The 16,016-nt window shown below is 37.2% G+C and overlaps 1 protein-coding gene across 1 annotated transcript in view; it reads left to right on the top strand.

The window, feature by feature from the left end:
• Nucleotides 1-7,453, top strand: part of BTAF1 (B-TFIID TATA-box binding protein associated factor 1) — a 126,051-nt gene extending 118,598 nt beyond the window's left edge. The window contains exons 37-40 of the mRNA XM_040624685.1: nucleotides 2,027-2,238; nucleotides 3,775-3,934; nucleotides 4,313-4,483; nucleotides 5,885-7,453. Of these exons, the coding sequence (XP_040480619.1) occupies nucleotides 2,027-2,238; nucleotides 3,775-3,934; nucleotides 4,313-4,483; nucleotides 5,885-6,028 (687 nt within the window). The 3' untranslated portion in view covers nucleotides 6,029-7,453. The remainder of the gene's footprint in view (nucleotides 1-2,026; nucleotides 2,239-3,774; nucleotides 3,935-4,312; nucleotides 4,484-5,884) is intronic.
• The last annotated feature ends 8,563 nt before the right edge of the window (nucleotides 7,454-16,016 follow it).

Genomic DNA, 16,016 nt, shown 5'->3' with positions numbered 1-16,016 from the left:
AAACTAGATTTTGCCAGAATACTTGGAGTTCATCAGTCTCTCAGGGCAAACTCAGGTTATAAGACATTATTGGGAAAATGAGAAAGCCAGTTCTGCCAGACAAGAATATTTATGTCAGATGAGTTCATATACATCCAGTAGGATAGCTACACTGGAAGAAGATATTAGGAAGATTGTATGGTAAGTGTGGACTTGGGAGAAGTTTTAGGTGGATGTTCTTAATATGACTCGTTATCTGGAAGGTTTGATATTGTTGCCTAAGGGATTAAGATAATTGAATGTGCGTGACACACATTCTGATAACTTCTCACTCTCTAGAATTCCTTTTATATAAAGAAGCCATGTAGAATGTTCCACTGATATCACAGTCTTCTAAAACACCCCAGATTTTTAAGAACAAAGATAGGAATCTGATTGCAGATTTAGGGGTAAGGGATAGAGATAATTACATTTATCAGATTTCTTTAGTCTACCTGGAGGAGTTCCTTGGTAGTATACCCTATGTGTACTCTATATCAAGGAGGGGGGAAAGATTAGGGCAATCTAATTAAAATTTATAATTAAAATTTATAATTTAAGGGCTACTAAGGTAGAAGAGAAAGAACATCTGTTCTTCCCCCAGCATCAAATATGACAACCTACCAGGTGGGCTCATTAGAGACTCAGTGCCCAAAGTTTTTATTGGGTCTGATCATGTAGATTCCAAAATTCTAGACTCCCAGAAAGCAAGCCAGTCTCAGTATAATCATATTGTTTGCACAACAGTTCAAGCATAGTAGGCTACCCTTATCAGGTAGGAAACAATGGAAAGACTCAAAACGCAAGTTGCAAGATCTGTTTTAGCTAAGGACAGACCTTGCAAGTTGGACTTTCTAAGAAAAGCATTTCAGGTCTGTTATGTTAGCTTTTTTCTGCACAAGAGTTTTACATTGAATTTGGAGTTTACCTGGGTGGCCTTTTGGTTATCTTGCCCATCTGAGCTTTTGGTTTTCTAAGCAACTTTCAGGAGTAGAAAAGAGAAAGCCTCTTGCATTAAGATCTTACATTTTGGACAGAATTCACTATCTTATGGTCCTAGGAATGAAGATTAATACTGGGTACTTTAGTTTCCCAAAAAGATATCTACATGATTCTCTTGGATTTTGTTCACTTGTTCATTTATTGTACCTGTTGTGTGCCAGGCACTAAACCATGATGTAGCTGGAACTACAAAAGATCTACAGCAGCATAGTTCTTGCTGTTAAAGATACTGGTCGCTAGCTATAGTAGTAAGCTCAGGAATCCAGGAGATCTCACTAGATGCTTTTGGTTCTCTTTTTTGTAATTTTGATTTCTGCCAGATTGAGCTGCTCCATTATGTTTTCTTCATACTGTTCTTTCTTTTCTTTTTTTTTAATTAAGTAGGCTCCACAGCCAATGTGGGGCTTGAACTCAGGACCCAGAGATCAAGAGTCACATGCTCTACTGACTGAGCCAGCCAGGCATCCCCAGTCTGTTCTTTTATAACTTTTCATGAACCATCTTGCCAGAGATTTTCATTTCCTCTCTTTCAGATTTTATTTATCAGAGAGAGTGAGTGAGAGCACAAGCAAGGGGAGTGGCAGGCAGAGGGAGAAGCAGACTCCCCGCTGAGCAGGGAGCCCGATGTGGGACTTGATCCCAAGACCCTGGGATCATGACCTGAGCCAAAGGCACTCAACTGACTGAGCCATCCAGGCGCCCCATGGAGATCTTCATTTTTAATAAACATTTATTGAGACTCTAGTGAGCCTTGGGTAACTCAGGAAAGGGGAGAAGGGCCTATTCGAGAACCTCCTGAAGAGGTGTTCAGGAAATTCTAAGCCTGAACACCGCAAAAACTAGTTCCAGAGGGTGCAGGTTAACAGGTTACAGCCCAGAGTGCTGATCTGCTTCCCAGGTGACAGATAAGCTTAACCTTTCCTTACCACAGGAGAAGTATTTGTCACAGCGAAATGGGTTGCCTACTTTATTGAATACCTGTGTAACAGTTGATTCTTTCTTAAAGTTGCTGTTGGACTGTGGTTTGGGAAATGGCAGCACTTCAGAGAGTGGCACAGAGTCCGTTGTGGCCCAGCACAGGATACTGATCTTCTGTCAGCTTAAAAGCATGCTTGATATAGTGGAACATGATCTTCTCAAACCTCACTTACCCTCTGTCACTTACCTGAGATTAGATGGCAGCATACCTCCTGGTCAGAGGCATTCCATTGTTTCACGGTAAGTGGCTTCTAAAAGTCTTAGAAAGCAAGCTATAGTCAGTTATTACTTAAATAGACGTTTGCCTTATGAAACTTTCTTTGACTTAATATCTACACATGGGTTGAATTATACAATAACAAAACACAACTAAACCCATTTTAAAATACAGAACTCCAGAAATACAATTGAATAGTTCTAGTTAGAGAAAAAGCATGACAATACTAGGAAAGCGCTCTGAAGGGCATGGAAGAAATTAAAGGCATCAACAAAAGATAGAGACAACGACTTTCTCCCTTACCTTTTTTGGGGGTTAGGGTAGGAGGAAGCAAACAAGTGGCTTAGCTACTTGATCTCTAACATCTCTGTGTCTCTGCTGAGAACAAGTTGGAAGCCGGCCCAGGTAGGAAGCAGAATTGGTGAGTGCAGTGTTAAAGTGTGGTCTGCATTCTCTACTTTAGAAACCTCAGGGGTTGGGTTTTTAAATGGAAATTCCTAGGTTTTGTCCCAGACCTGCTGACTTTAAGAGTGAGGTGTTTGTTTGTTTTACAAGCATCTCTAAGAGATTGTTAGGCATAGTAGTATTAGAGACCCACAAAGGGGCTTTGGAGGCAGACAAACCCAGGTTTGACTCCTGACTCTAGACATTGTTCTGTTGGGCCTATTTATCAAAAATGATAATATCTATAAGGACAATGATGATATCCTTATGGAGCTATCGTAACAACGTAATGCACATAAAGTACAAAAGCCCATCGTTAGATTCATAGTGAGAATGGAATAAATGGTAGTTTGGTAATAATGTTAGTTTTTCTTTTTCCTAGAAGTTATTAGATGTCAGAACTTTTATCCGTATCTTCTAGGATTAGCACAATAGTAGCAACCCCCTCATCCTCTAGTTTTCCTGACTGATCTACCCTTTCGCCCAAATCTTCTGTCTCTACATGTTAAAGGTTCATAGTTGGGTTTTGTCTTAATTAGTGTTTAATTACATTTTTTTCAAGTTAGTTTTTATCTGGCATCCTAAAATACAACCCAGTTGACTTGTTTTTTGTGAAATTTCTAGAATACATTCTTTATATTACTGAATATATATGTACATTAAAAGAAGATCGTTTCATCTCAAGTGGTCACAGAAATGTCCACATATTTTTTTTTAAAGTAAGCTCTGTGCCCAGTGTGGGGCTTGAACTTACAACCCTGAGATCAAGAGTCATATGCTCTACTGACTGAACCAGCCAGGCACCCCCATATCACATTTTTTTTTTAAGATTATTTGAGAGAGCAAGCAAGCATGCAAGTGGGAGGAGGGGCAGAGGGAAAGAGACGAGAATCTCAAGCAGACTCCTCCTGAGCGTGGAGCTCAGTGTGGGGCTTGAGATCATGACCTGAGCCAAAACCAAGAGTTGGACACTTAACCCACTGAGCCACCTAGGCACCTCCCACATATCATAGATTTTTAAAGTAGTGTTCTCATTTATGCTCTTTAAACAGTCAAGTTTATTACAGAAACCTTAGAAATGTACTAATTTTATTTTCTAATATCTATACTTTTAGGTTTAATAATGATCCATCCATAGATGTTCTTTTACTTACAACTCATGTTGGCGGCCTGGGGCTTAACTTAACAGGCGCTGACACAGTAGTATTTGTGGAACACGACTGGAATCCTATGCGTGATCTACAAGCCATGGACCGGGCCCATCGCATTGGGCAGGTAAAAAGTCATCACTCACAGGTGTTATCTTGTACCCTGGGAAAAATACTCACCCAAAAAAGCCAGGAAGTCATGGTTTAAGTTCCTTTTCTGATGCTAAGTGTTGTAACCTTAGGAAGTCATCCAATCTGTGGCACCACTTCTTCATGCATTAAATAAGGTACTTGGGCTAAGGAAACCTTGGACACTGTCCCTTCCTAATACTTAATTCTCTGCAAAATAAAATTTGAAGTTCATGAAGCCAGAGAAGGAAAATCCAATCCTAACTAGATAGTAGTTAAGTACTTGGTTCAAGTATGGAAGCCCCCTGCCTTGGTGAACCTCAAAGCTTATCAGTTTCTTTGTACTACAGTTGTTTAACTTCTTTTTGTCATTCAGAAACGTGTGGTTAACGTGTACCGATTGATAACGAGAGGAACGTTGGAAGAGAAAATAATGGGTTTGCAGAAATTCAAGATGAACATAGCAAATACTGTTATTAGCCAAGAGAATTCTAGTCTGCAGAGTATGGGGACAGATCAACTTCTTGATCTGTTTACTCTTGATAAGGTAAAGAACTTACACAATTTGCTGTATCTTTAATGTGTTCACAGACTTCCTGGGACTGCTTGGTGAAAGTATTAAAGAAAGAAAGCAGCAAAAGGCATTCACTTTAACTAGGCAACCCTTTGAGGGAATTTTTGATGTCCAGATAAAACTCTTGTTTTGACTTTCTGATTGCTGTCTTTAGTGTCTTGCCTCAAGGTTTCTTAGCCCTTTCCTGCTAAATGACAGCTATCACTGAAGTCAGCTAGACCTGGGTCTGTGTTTCTTGCCCTGCCTATTAACTCGTAACCTGTGGCAAATTAACTTGTCTGCTCAGAAACTTCTGTGCCCTTAGGAGGATAAAAATGCTGGTATCACTACATGGTTGTGAAGATAAAATTAAATAGTATATGTAAGCACTTAGAAAAGGTACTTAATATAGAGTCTCAATAAATAGCCATTATTGTTATTTTGGATGATGGAGCTAATACATTAGATAACAGTCCATAATCAAAAGATGCAACAGCTTAGAAATATGGGTATAATAATGTAAAACCAATAGTGTTGGATTTAAAGTCCTGCATAGGTTCAGAAAATCCACTGCACACTCAGTATAAATTATGGTGAGAAATGACCTTACATAATTAAACTAGCTCTAAAAATTGTAATGTCCAAATATGAGAGAAAGTAGTTCCATTGTACTCTGTGTTAAACCCACATTTAGAATATTATGTCTGGTGCTGGGTGCTGCATTTTAAACGGTAATTAATAAGTAAATACTCAAGAGATGGCCCAGGTAGAGGAAGGTTGTTCAGTCATGTCATGTAAGTAAGGTTGAATAAGATACATGTAATCTACAAAAAAGAAGGCTCAAAGAAACCTGGATTGCTATTTTCAAATAGCTTTTATTCTGTCTGAAAGAATATTCCTATGGGTGACTTTTAGCAAGCAGAACTGTGCGATGTTCCAAGGAAGCAAAAGCTATTGCCATAAAGGACTTTTTTGTGATAATTGGCAAAATTTTAATATGGACTGTATAGCAGTATTAAGTTTCCTTAATTTGATCATTATATGTTGATTATGTAAGAGAACATCCTTGTTCTTAAGAATATAGGATGATTCCTGTCTAGGGATAAAAAGGCATAATATCTACAACTTAACTCTCAAATGGTTTGGGAGAAAAGCTGATAATTTATTCATCTAATATATATACAATTAACAATGAGTATGAGTTCTTTGTACTTATAATTCTTCCTAAATAAAAAGCTTAAAATGATAAAACTGTTAGGACTGTGGGAAAATAGGTTATCTTATGAGATCACAAACCTGCACATCACTTGAAGTGTTTAACTCTGTTGAATGAGTGCAATGTTATTTCTGAAGTTCATCATCTTTCATTTTATCTTTCTGCCAATTTTTCTTAAGGATGGCAAAGCAGAAAAAGCTGACACCTCTACTTCCGGAAAAGCAAGTATGAAATCAATTCTTGAAAACCTGAGTGATCTTTGGGATCAAGAGCAATATGATTCAGAATACAGCCTGGAAAATTTTATGCATTCTCTCAAGTAACCATCAAATATTGTAAATGCAATTGCTGCTAGTTCAGTTATATTTCTGCTGATATTCAGCAAATTTCAAAGTTTATGGTGAACTTTTAGCTCAATGTGTAAATAGATCTGAAGAATATTCAGCATAACGCTGGTTCTTGTTTCACTGGGGGGAACAAGTTATTCTCAAATATTTGCACTGTATTAAATTTAAATGTTAATGTGAAATGGTTTAAATTTTACATGCTGAATAGCTGCAGAGCAGAGGAACCAAACCAGGTTTACATGTGCTACCATGAGGTGTTCTTACTGGGAACGAGCCTCCTATCTTTACATAGTCACTTTGTACAGGATAATATCCATGAGTACTTTAATGTTCATGTACATTTTTTCTTTTAAATAGAACTTGTTTTTATAAATGATTAAAAATAGGGCTTTTTTTGTATAAAAGCCTTAATGAGCCATAATTTTAAGAATAATGACTATGATATTGGTCACTCTTAGAACATGAAAATCTTAGACAATGAATTGAACCTGGCCCTTGGTGGAAACCTTTATATATTTAATGCAGATGCATAGTGTTTTTCAAATCTTTAACATCATTTTGTCAACTTTTAAAATATATCAACTATTCTAAATACAGGTAATGGTCTATTTAAGGCTATCATAACATCCTATTAATAGGGTGTTTTTTTAATTTATCTAATGGCTAGGATATAGCCAGATTCAGAGAACATATGTACTCAATAGGTTTCAATCATATATATATATGATTCATATATATATAATATATTTTTTGTAACTATGAACATATACAGTTTTCCAGAAGTAGATTTTACACTGTTTAGAATTCCAAAACCTATGGTGAAAAGACTGTTTATTGTAGTAATGCATGACCGAAGCATAAAAGGGAGAAATAATTCCTTTATATACACAAACATACATAAATACACATATCTATATGCACAGACATACCTATCCTGCATCCTACAAGGTGCTTGGTATTGGCACTAAAATCATGTAGTTATACTGGGCAGCAATAATAATTGGGCATGAAGCTGATTAGTGTTAGAAAAGTGAGCTCAATGGTGAGGGTGGGTATATGTATATAGATATGCATGTATGTGTATGTATATAATTTTATAAATTTCACACATAAATTAATACATGCCTATGTGCATAGATATGTATGGGATATATTTGTATATACGTGTACAGGTAATAAACATCCCCAAGGTTTGTGGCTGGCCATACATATAGGCATCGGTTTAAAAACCATCAGACCTCAGCTGTAAAACAACTTTTTTGTTTAAAATCATTAAAGTTATACTGTTCTGCAGCATTTAGACATGGACATTTGTCACATTTCAGTAGCTTTGACAACCATACTGTAACATTAAACCTAGCATTCCACAGAGAATAAAAAAACAAGATTGAAACTGTAAAATATATGCAACTGTGTGTTATTTGTAGGAAATACCACTAGAAAAAGCAAAATTAATTATTAGTTCAGTTATCAAGGTTCTAAAAAAGCTCATGTTTTTTTCTTACTAAATGGTTATTTATTTCTTCACTGTTTAGTATTTATATTCAGATTATAGAAGACAAAAGGAAATTCTTATCTAGAACATCCATCGTAATAGCACTGGGTAGCTGAACCAGTATACCTGAGTTAAATATTTGCCATTTACATAAGCCGCCTATTTTAACATAGCTCATAATAACCCATGTTTTCTAAGAATATGTAGGCAACAATGTATAATTAAAGAAATAGGAAGGAGCAAAAGAATTCACACCATAAAAGTTAAAGGTCTTTTTCCAATTTGAAAGGTCAGATATTTAGATAGTTTAAGTTTTGAGAGCGTAAAATATTTCTAGTAGCACGCATAGACACCAAAGTGATTGCCCCTCAATGGAAAAAGATGGGTTGGAGGTCAGAGGAAGACTTAGTGTGACTGTAACATTTAAAAAACAAAAACAGGGGCGCCTGCGTGGCGCAGTCGTTAAGCGTCTGCCTTTGGCTCAGGGCGTGATCTCAGCGTTCTGGGATCAAGCCCCACGTCAGGCTGCTCTGCTGGGAGCCTACTTCTTCCTCTCCCAATTCCCCTGCTTGTGTTCCCTCTCTCGCTGGCTGTCTCTGTCATGTCAAATAAATAAATAAAATATTTTAAAAAAAACCAAACACAAACAAAAACCCTCTTTTGAATTGTATAAAATTAAAATCACACATTGCAGCTTTCCAAATTAAACAGGTAAGAACTAAGTGTTCTCAGTTAATTGACCCATTTAAAGTCACAGTAGTCTAGCTTAGGACTGTTGGATACATAGGGAAAACTGAACTGACTGGTACATGATATTAATTTTGTGGATGTGATAAGGATAGGGTAGTTAACTTTTTAAAAAAAGTGTGCATGTGGGAAACAAAATAAGCATAAGAATGTTAATATTTTAAGATGAGTAATGGGTCCATTGTACTAGTTCCCTTGTTTTGTGTTTATTATGGAAAATTTCAAAAAGTTAAAAATAATCTGTCATCAGTAATATTTACAGTTAAAAATAATCTGTCATCAGTAATATTTACAGGAAAATCTTACATTATTAGCACTAAAGAAATACTAAAATTTGAGGTTCTGGGTATAATTTTGTTACATGTATATATCCACAAACATTTCCCAAAAAACTATTCTAGTCTTTCAGCAAGAGCTTATTATAATGGTAACATGGGTAAGTCTCTGATGTTGGGACCAATTGAACCAGTGCAGTATAGCCTTATTCCTTCTGGGTGGTTATATAAGCTTATTCAAAAGTAAATACTTTTAATAACACTTTATGAACTATACAAAATAGAGGCAAAAGTGGGGTAACTAAGTAATTAATAGAAGTTATAGAAGAGCAGCTAGTGTGGCATTGCACATCTGTTAGAAATACTTAATCCCAATACAATCTTATACCTCTTGATTAAAGGTAGATCTCAGTTTCTCAGAATATATACTGGCATTGGTGGAATCTAAAGTGAAATTGATTGCAGAAACATCTGTTACCAAGTGCCAGATACTCATTGTGAATCTATAAAGCAAAAACATAGAGTTTTGCCACTTAATAGAAATGTTTGCTAGGCACACAAATCAGTGTCAGTCGTCATTTCTAAAATGACAAAAATTGCCTCCTACTTTAAGACAGAATTCCTGCCAGTGTGTGGTAGATTCCCTCAAACCAGTGAAGTTCCGTTGAAGAATGTAGGGGCTGAGATCTTACAACCTGTGTAGGGACAAGAGACTTGGGTTCAGGTTTTAGCAGAAAATGGAACTATAACTTAATTCCCTTTATGAAGCATCATAGAGCTCATGTATTCAAATGGGACTCCCACAAATTGTCCATCAGCCCAGAAACACAGTCTGTGAGAAATCAGAGTCCTAGACTTGTACCACAGGTAAGCTTAAGGTCTGGGTTTATGCTAAGTGTATACTGTAGAAACCACAAATCAAGAAAATAACAATTCTGGGACCCCAGCAGAAGCAAATATAAAATTGCCATTTAGGGACAGTTTCAGATTAGGGTCCCATTGGACTACCATAGGGGGAAAGATTCTAAGATTAAGCTTACACAGACATTCTATAGGAGGGAGTGAACTACCAGGAAGAAAAGTCAGGAGCTGCAAACAGAATTAGTTCTTAACTGCAAATAGAAGAATCTCAACAACTGTAAAGTAATATGATTAAGATAATTAAATATAAAAAAGGCAAATTTCATGAAAGATCCATAAATGAGTACTATAATTGAAAATTTGATAGTTATCAAGGCAGATTTGACACAACAGGAGAGACTTTGAACTGGGAGATTGATCTTACAAAATCACCTACAATGGGATATGGAGATAAATTAATAGAAACTATGAAAGAGCAGGCAAAAATCCTGGGAGATGGGATGAAAGCATCTAATATACACTAAACAGGAAGTCCAGAAGGAAAGGGAGATTATGGGACAAGAGACAGGAAGTCACCTTTGACCTACATCTATTTCTTGCACATCCCTGCATCTAGTCCAGCAGCAAGTTGTACCATCTCTAGCTCTAAGATAAATTCCAAATCTGTTCATCTTTCTCCATTACTACTCCTATAATTTCCATCATCTTAACTCTCTTGAACTACTGTTTTCTAGCTGGTCTTCCCTGCTTGCCAGATCCTCCAGTAGCTTCCTCTAACACTCACACTGAATGTGAACTCCTTATCACAGTCTACAGGCCCCTGCCTCTGATTTCCTCTAAATCATATCCCACCATATTTACCCCAGTCAAATCAGTCCTCCTGCCTGTACCTCAACATAAATCTAAATGTATTTCCATCTTGGTTTGGTTCTTGCACAGCAGTGGTGTCATGGGAAGATACAGAAGACTAAAAACGGAGGAAATCTGGGAGAGAAGAAGGGTTAGGAAATCAAGAATTGTCTTTTGGTCATTAAATTTGAGATTTGTTATATATCAAAGGTAGAAATGATGTGAGTAGAGTCTAGGTTATAGTAGGTTATAGGAATCTAGAGCTCAAAAGAAAGATCAAGACTAGAAACAAATTTGGAAGATAATATTTGAAGGCATGAAACTGAATAAGATGGGGGTTTATATAATGAAATACAGCAGTGAAAAATCAATGTGTAGGAAAACATGGAATAGGCAGAAATGAAACACTGGGGAAATACAAATCACCTATATAGTTATCTCGCATTTGAAAAATAGAAAATTAAATGGCAGTCATCTGCACATCATTTATTTGTCATTTTCTACTCTGTGCCAAACACAATGGGAGAAGCTCAAAGACCAGTGAAGAGGGAGGATACCAAGGTCAACAGCTGGTACAGTTACATTAATTTCAGAAAAACTACCCTTCAAGGCAAAATGGTACTATTTGTAATAAAAGAATTATCTCATGATGAGATTCAGTTAACCTGTTATAACTCCAACTTGATACACACCTCAAGATCCATGATGCAGAAATAAACAAAACTGAAAAGGAAATGGACAAGGTCACAGAGATTTTAACACACCTCCTTCAGCAGAACAAGCAGACCAGGAAAAAAAAAATGCAACAGGATATAGATAATTGTAATATAATTAACGAACGTGAGTTAATTGATTCGAGAGAGAGAGAGAGAGATACCCAACAACTCCAGAATACAGTCTTGGGAATATTTGCCAAACTGACCATCTCTGAACCATAATGCAAGTCCTGGCAAATTTCAAGAAATCATATGTTGTGTCTACTTCCTCCAAGAGAGTGTAGTATTGGCATAAAGATAGATCAAAGATATACTTGAGGTCCTACCCAGTGCAGTAAGGCCATAAAAGGAAGGCATACAGATTAGAAAGTAAAACTTTATACTTAAAATGATAGTATAGATTGTATTAAATTCCAGAGAATCTACAAAAAAAAAACCCAAAAAAAAACAAAAACAAAAAAACCCACCTACTTAGAAGTAAAGGAGTTTAGCAAGTTCACAGGATACAAGGTCAATATACAAAAAGTTGTATGTCTATATACTAGCAATAAAATATTGGAATTTGAAAATTTTAAACTTTATATAGTAGCACCAAATCCCATGAAATAGGTATAACTATTACAAAATCTGTTTTTTTTAAATCTGAAAACTACAAAATGCTGATGAAAGAAATCAAGAAGACCTTAAAAAATGTAATGGATTGAAAACTCAATATTGTTAAGATTTCAGTTCTTCTCTCCAGACTGATCTGTAGACGCAAAGCAATTCCAATCAAAATTCCAGCAGGATATTTTGTAGAAGTCAATAAACAGATTCTAAAATTTATATGGAAAGGCAAAAGAACCAGAGTAATAAAAAAACAACTATGAAAAGCAACAGTTGGAAGACTCACCCAGTTAGATTTTAAAATTATAAACTGGTAGTAATCAAGAGTGTAGTATTGGCATTAAAGATAGATCAATGGAACAGAATTGATTGCCCACAAATATACTCACACTTTAGTCAATTGATTTTCTACAAATGTGCTAAGGCAAGACAATAGAGGAAGGATACTCTTTTCTAAACATGGGTATTCCTATGCTTAAATAAAACCCAACAACTCCAGACATACCTTATACCTCATGCAAAGTTTAATTCAGAATTAATCATGGACATACATGATAAAACTAACTTCTAGGAGGAAACAATTTCTGTGTTTGCATTGGGCAAAAGATTTCTTAGGATACCAAAAACAGTCATAGAGAAAAAATTATACATCATAGTTTTTTAAACAATAAGAATTTCCACTATTTGAAAGATACTTTAGAAAGAATGAAGAGCTAGGAAGAAAATATTTCCAAATCACATCTGATAAAAGACTTCTATCTTGAATATATCAAGAATATATAATGAAATCCCCAAACTCAGCAAGTGAACAACTCGTTTGTTGTTGTTTAAGTAATCTCTATGTCCAACACGGGGCTCAAACAACCCCAAGATCAAGAGTTGCATGCTCTGCTGACTGAGCCAGCCAGGCACCCCCCCCCCCCCCCAAACAACCCAGTTTAAAAAGATTTGAATAGACACATCATCAAAGAACATGTCTGGAAAGCAAATAAGCACATGAAAAGATGCACAACATCTTTTCCAATAGTGTAGTGGCATGTCACCTAGGAGAATAGTTCAAAAATTTTATAAACTGTTAAAGATGCAGAGGAACTGAAACTCCCATACACTCAGATAAAGTTTCACACTAAAGGCCCATTGACCATTCATGCCCAACTTTCAACAAAAAATTACAAAACATGCTAAGGCAAGAAAGATATGATATGAAGTGACAAAGCAAGCAATACTACCAGACTCCTATGGCAATGATTTTGGAATTAACAGAAATTAAAAATAACTATGATTAACATGCCATGGGCTTTAATGGAACATGCAAACAACATGCAAGAATAGATGAATAATAACCAAGAGACTGAAACCTGAGACAGAATTAAAAGTAAATGCTAAAAATCAAAGCACTGTACCAGAAATGAAAATATCTTTGGCCTCATCAGCAGACTTGTCACTGAGGCAAGTGAACTTGAAGATATGTCAATAGAAACTTAACTGAAATGCAAAGAGAGGGGAAAAAAGAATGAAAAATACCCAAGAACCAAAGGACAATTACAAAAGGTGTACCATATGTGTAATGGACTATCGAAACAGAAAGCAAAAGAAATATTTTAAGTAATAATGACTGAGAGGATTTTAAAATTAATGTCAGGAAGCTCAGAACAGCAAGCAGAATAAATACCCAAATCGACACCTAGGCATATTATATTTAAACTGCAGAAAGCCAGAGACAGGGGCGCCTGGGTGGCACAGCGGTTGAGCATCTGCCTTCAGCTCAGGGCGTGATCCCGGCGTTCTGGGATCGAGCCCCACATCAGGATCCTCTGCTATGAGCCTGCTTCTTCCTCTCTCACTCCCCCTGCTTGTGTTCCCTCTCTCGCTGGCTGTCTCTATCTCTGTCAAATAAATAAATAAAATCTTAAAAAAAAAAAAAGAAAGCCAAAGACAAAAAATTTTGAAAGAAGCTGGAGGAGGAAAACTCCTTAGCTATAAAGGAACAATGATAAAAATTTATCAGACTTTTCTTCACAAATCATGCAAACAAAGAGTGGAATGAAATCTTTAAAGTGGTGAAAGTAAAAACACCACCAACCTACAGTTCTGTGTCAAGCAAAATTATCCTTTAAAAATGGAGAAATAAAGACTTTCTCAGACACAAACTGAGGGAATTTGTCACCAGTAGACCTGCCTTGCATGGAGTGTTGAAAGAAATTCTTCAGGAAGAAAGAAAATACATGGTACAAGTCAGAAACTCTGATCCACGTGAAGGGAAAATGAAAAGGAATAAATGAAGGTAAAATAACACCTTTAACTTTTTTTGTGCATAATTGATCTAACAGAAAACTGTTCAAAATAATAATAATACAAAAACTAACTCAAAGGGATGTATGCTCCCCTATGTTTATTGCAGCATTATTTACACTAGCCAAACTACTGGTAAGTAGCCCAAGTGTCCATCAATAGTAATGGATAAAGAAGATGTTGTATGTATACACAATGGAATACTACTCAGTCATAAAAAGAATGAAATCTTGCCATTTGCAATGATGTGGATGGAGCTAAAGACTATAATGCTAAGTGAAATAAGTCAGAGAAAGACAAATACCATATGATTTCACTCATGGGTGGAATTTAAGAAATAACTAAAGGGGGGACAAAAACGAGAGAGACAAACCAACAAACTCTATAGAGAGTCTTTTAACTATAGAGAACAAACTGATGGTTGGGGGGGTGAAATGGGTGACAGGGATTAAGGAGAACACTTGTCATGGTGAGCACTGGTGACGTATGGAATTGTTGAATCACTACATTGTACACCTGAAATTCACATAACACACTGTATGTTAACTATACTGGAATTACAATTTAGTAATAAAAAACAGCAGCAATGTACTTGGTGATTATACATAAGTGACATGAATGACAACCATGTTATAAAGAACAAGAGGAAGGAATTGGAAATGCTCTCTTATGAGGTATCCGCACTACCCATGAAGCACAGTATAGTGTTATGTAAAAGTGGACTTAGAGTAGTGCCAATGTAAACTGCCAACCCTAGGGCCACCAGTAAAAATTTTGTAAAATAAGGAAAATTGACATTCTATGAGAGAATCTTAAAATTTGCTCAAAAGAATCCAGAGAAGGCAGAAAAAGTTTGGGAGTCTTTAGAAGAAACAAAAAATGAGAACAATGGGTAAAAAAACAGCTACAATATGGTAGATTTTAATCCAATGACATCAGTAATCATTTCAAGTGTAAATGACCTGGGGAAAGATGGTGGAGGAGTAGGGGGCCCCTTTTTCATCTGGTCCCCTGAATCGAGCTGGATATCTACCAGACCATCCTGAACACCCACGAAATCAGCCTGAGATGTAGGAAGATACATCTGGATCTCTACAAACGAACATCTCCGGCGCTGGGTATAGAGGTACGAAGCGGGGAGCCGAGAGTCCTCGCACAGATATAGGAAGATAAACGGAAGGGAGAAGGGAGCCGCCGCGCTCAGGCACCGGGAAGCAGTAGCCTCCTGCACTGGGGAGCAGGCCGGACTCGCGGACTGCAGATCAGTAGCCGCGGGGAAACCAGACTGAAACCGGAGTGTGGGAACTCGGGGCGGCTGGTGGTTCTAGAAACACAAAGGGCAGAAACGTGCCAGCCCTGGGAGCGAGGACTGGGAGAGTGGCTGTGGGGCGCACAACCCAGGATGCTGTGGGTTTTTAGCAGCACCGACAGTCAATGTGGCCTGGAGAGCTCAGTGAAGAGCAGACTGTGATCTCTCTGTTCTGAGACAGAGGTTTGGATACAGTCACTGCTGCTCTGACTCTCAGAAGACAACGGAAAGCTGCCAGAGAACAAAAAGCCCTGAAAAACCCGTTCTCACTGTGCCTCCTCCCCCCGCCCAGGACAGGGCAACTCTGACCAAACAGGGTTGCCTGAGTATCAGCAAGGCAGGCCCCTCCCCCGTAAGGCAGGCTGGAAGAACAAGAAGCCCACATCCCTAAGGTCCCTATAAAACAAATGCATCTTGCTTGGGTCCTGGTCAATAATTTGGGCTCTGTACATTCCCACAACCTCTCCTCATCAGAATGACAAGGAGGAGGAACCCCCAAAGGAAAGAAACAGAAACTGAAGCCTCTGCCACAGAACTGATGGGTATGGATATAACCAAATTGTCAGAAATGGAGTTCAGAGTAACAATGGTCAAGGTGATGTATAGGCTTGAGAAAAATATTAACGAAAATATAGAATCTCTAAGGGCTGAAATGAGAATGAATCTGGCAGAAATTAAGAATTCTATGAATCACATGCAGTCTAAACTGGATGCTCTGACTGCCAGGGTAAATGAGGCAGAAGAATGAATTAGTGAGTTAGAGGATAAGATGATAGAAAAGAAGGAAAGAGAAGAAACATGGGAAAAGAAGCTC

This window comes from Ursus maritimus, unplaced genomic scaffold (assembly GCF_017311325.1).
Source record: "Ursus maritimus isolate PB19 unplaced genomic scaffold, ASM1731132v1 scaffold_7, whole genome shotgun sequence".
In the NCBI taxonomy this organism is placed as follows: Eukaryota; Metazoa; Chordata; class Mammalia; order Carnivora; family Ursidae; genus Ursus; species Ursus maritimus.
This window is presented reverse-complemented; position numbering and strand designations above follow the sequence as displayed.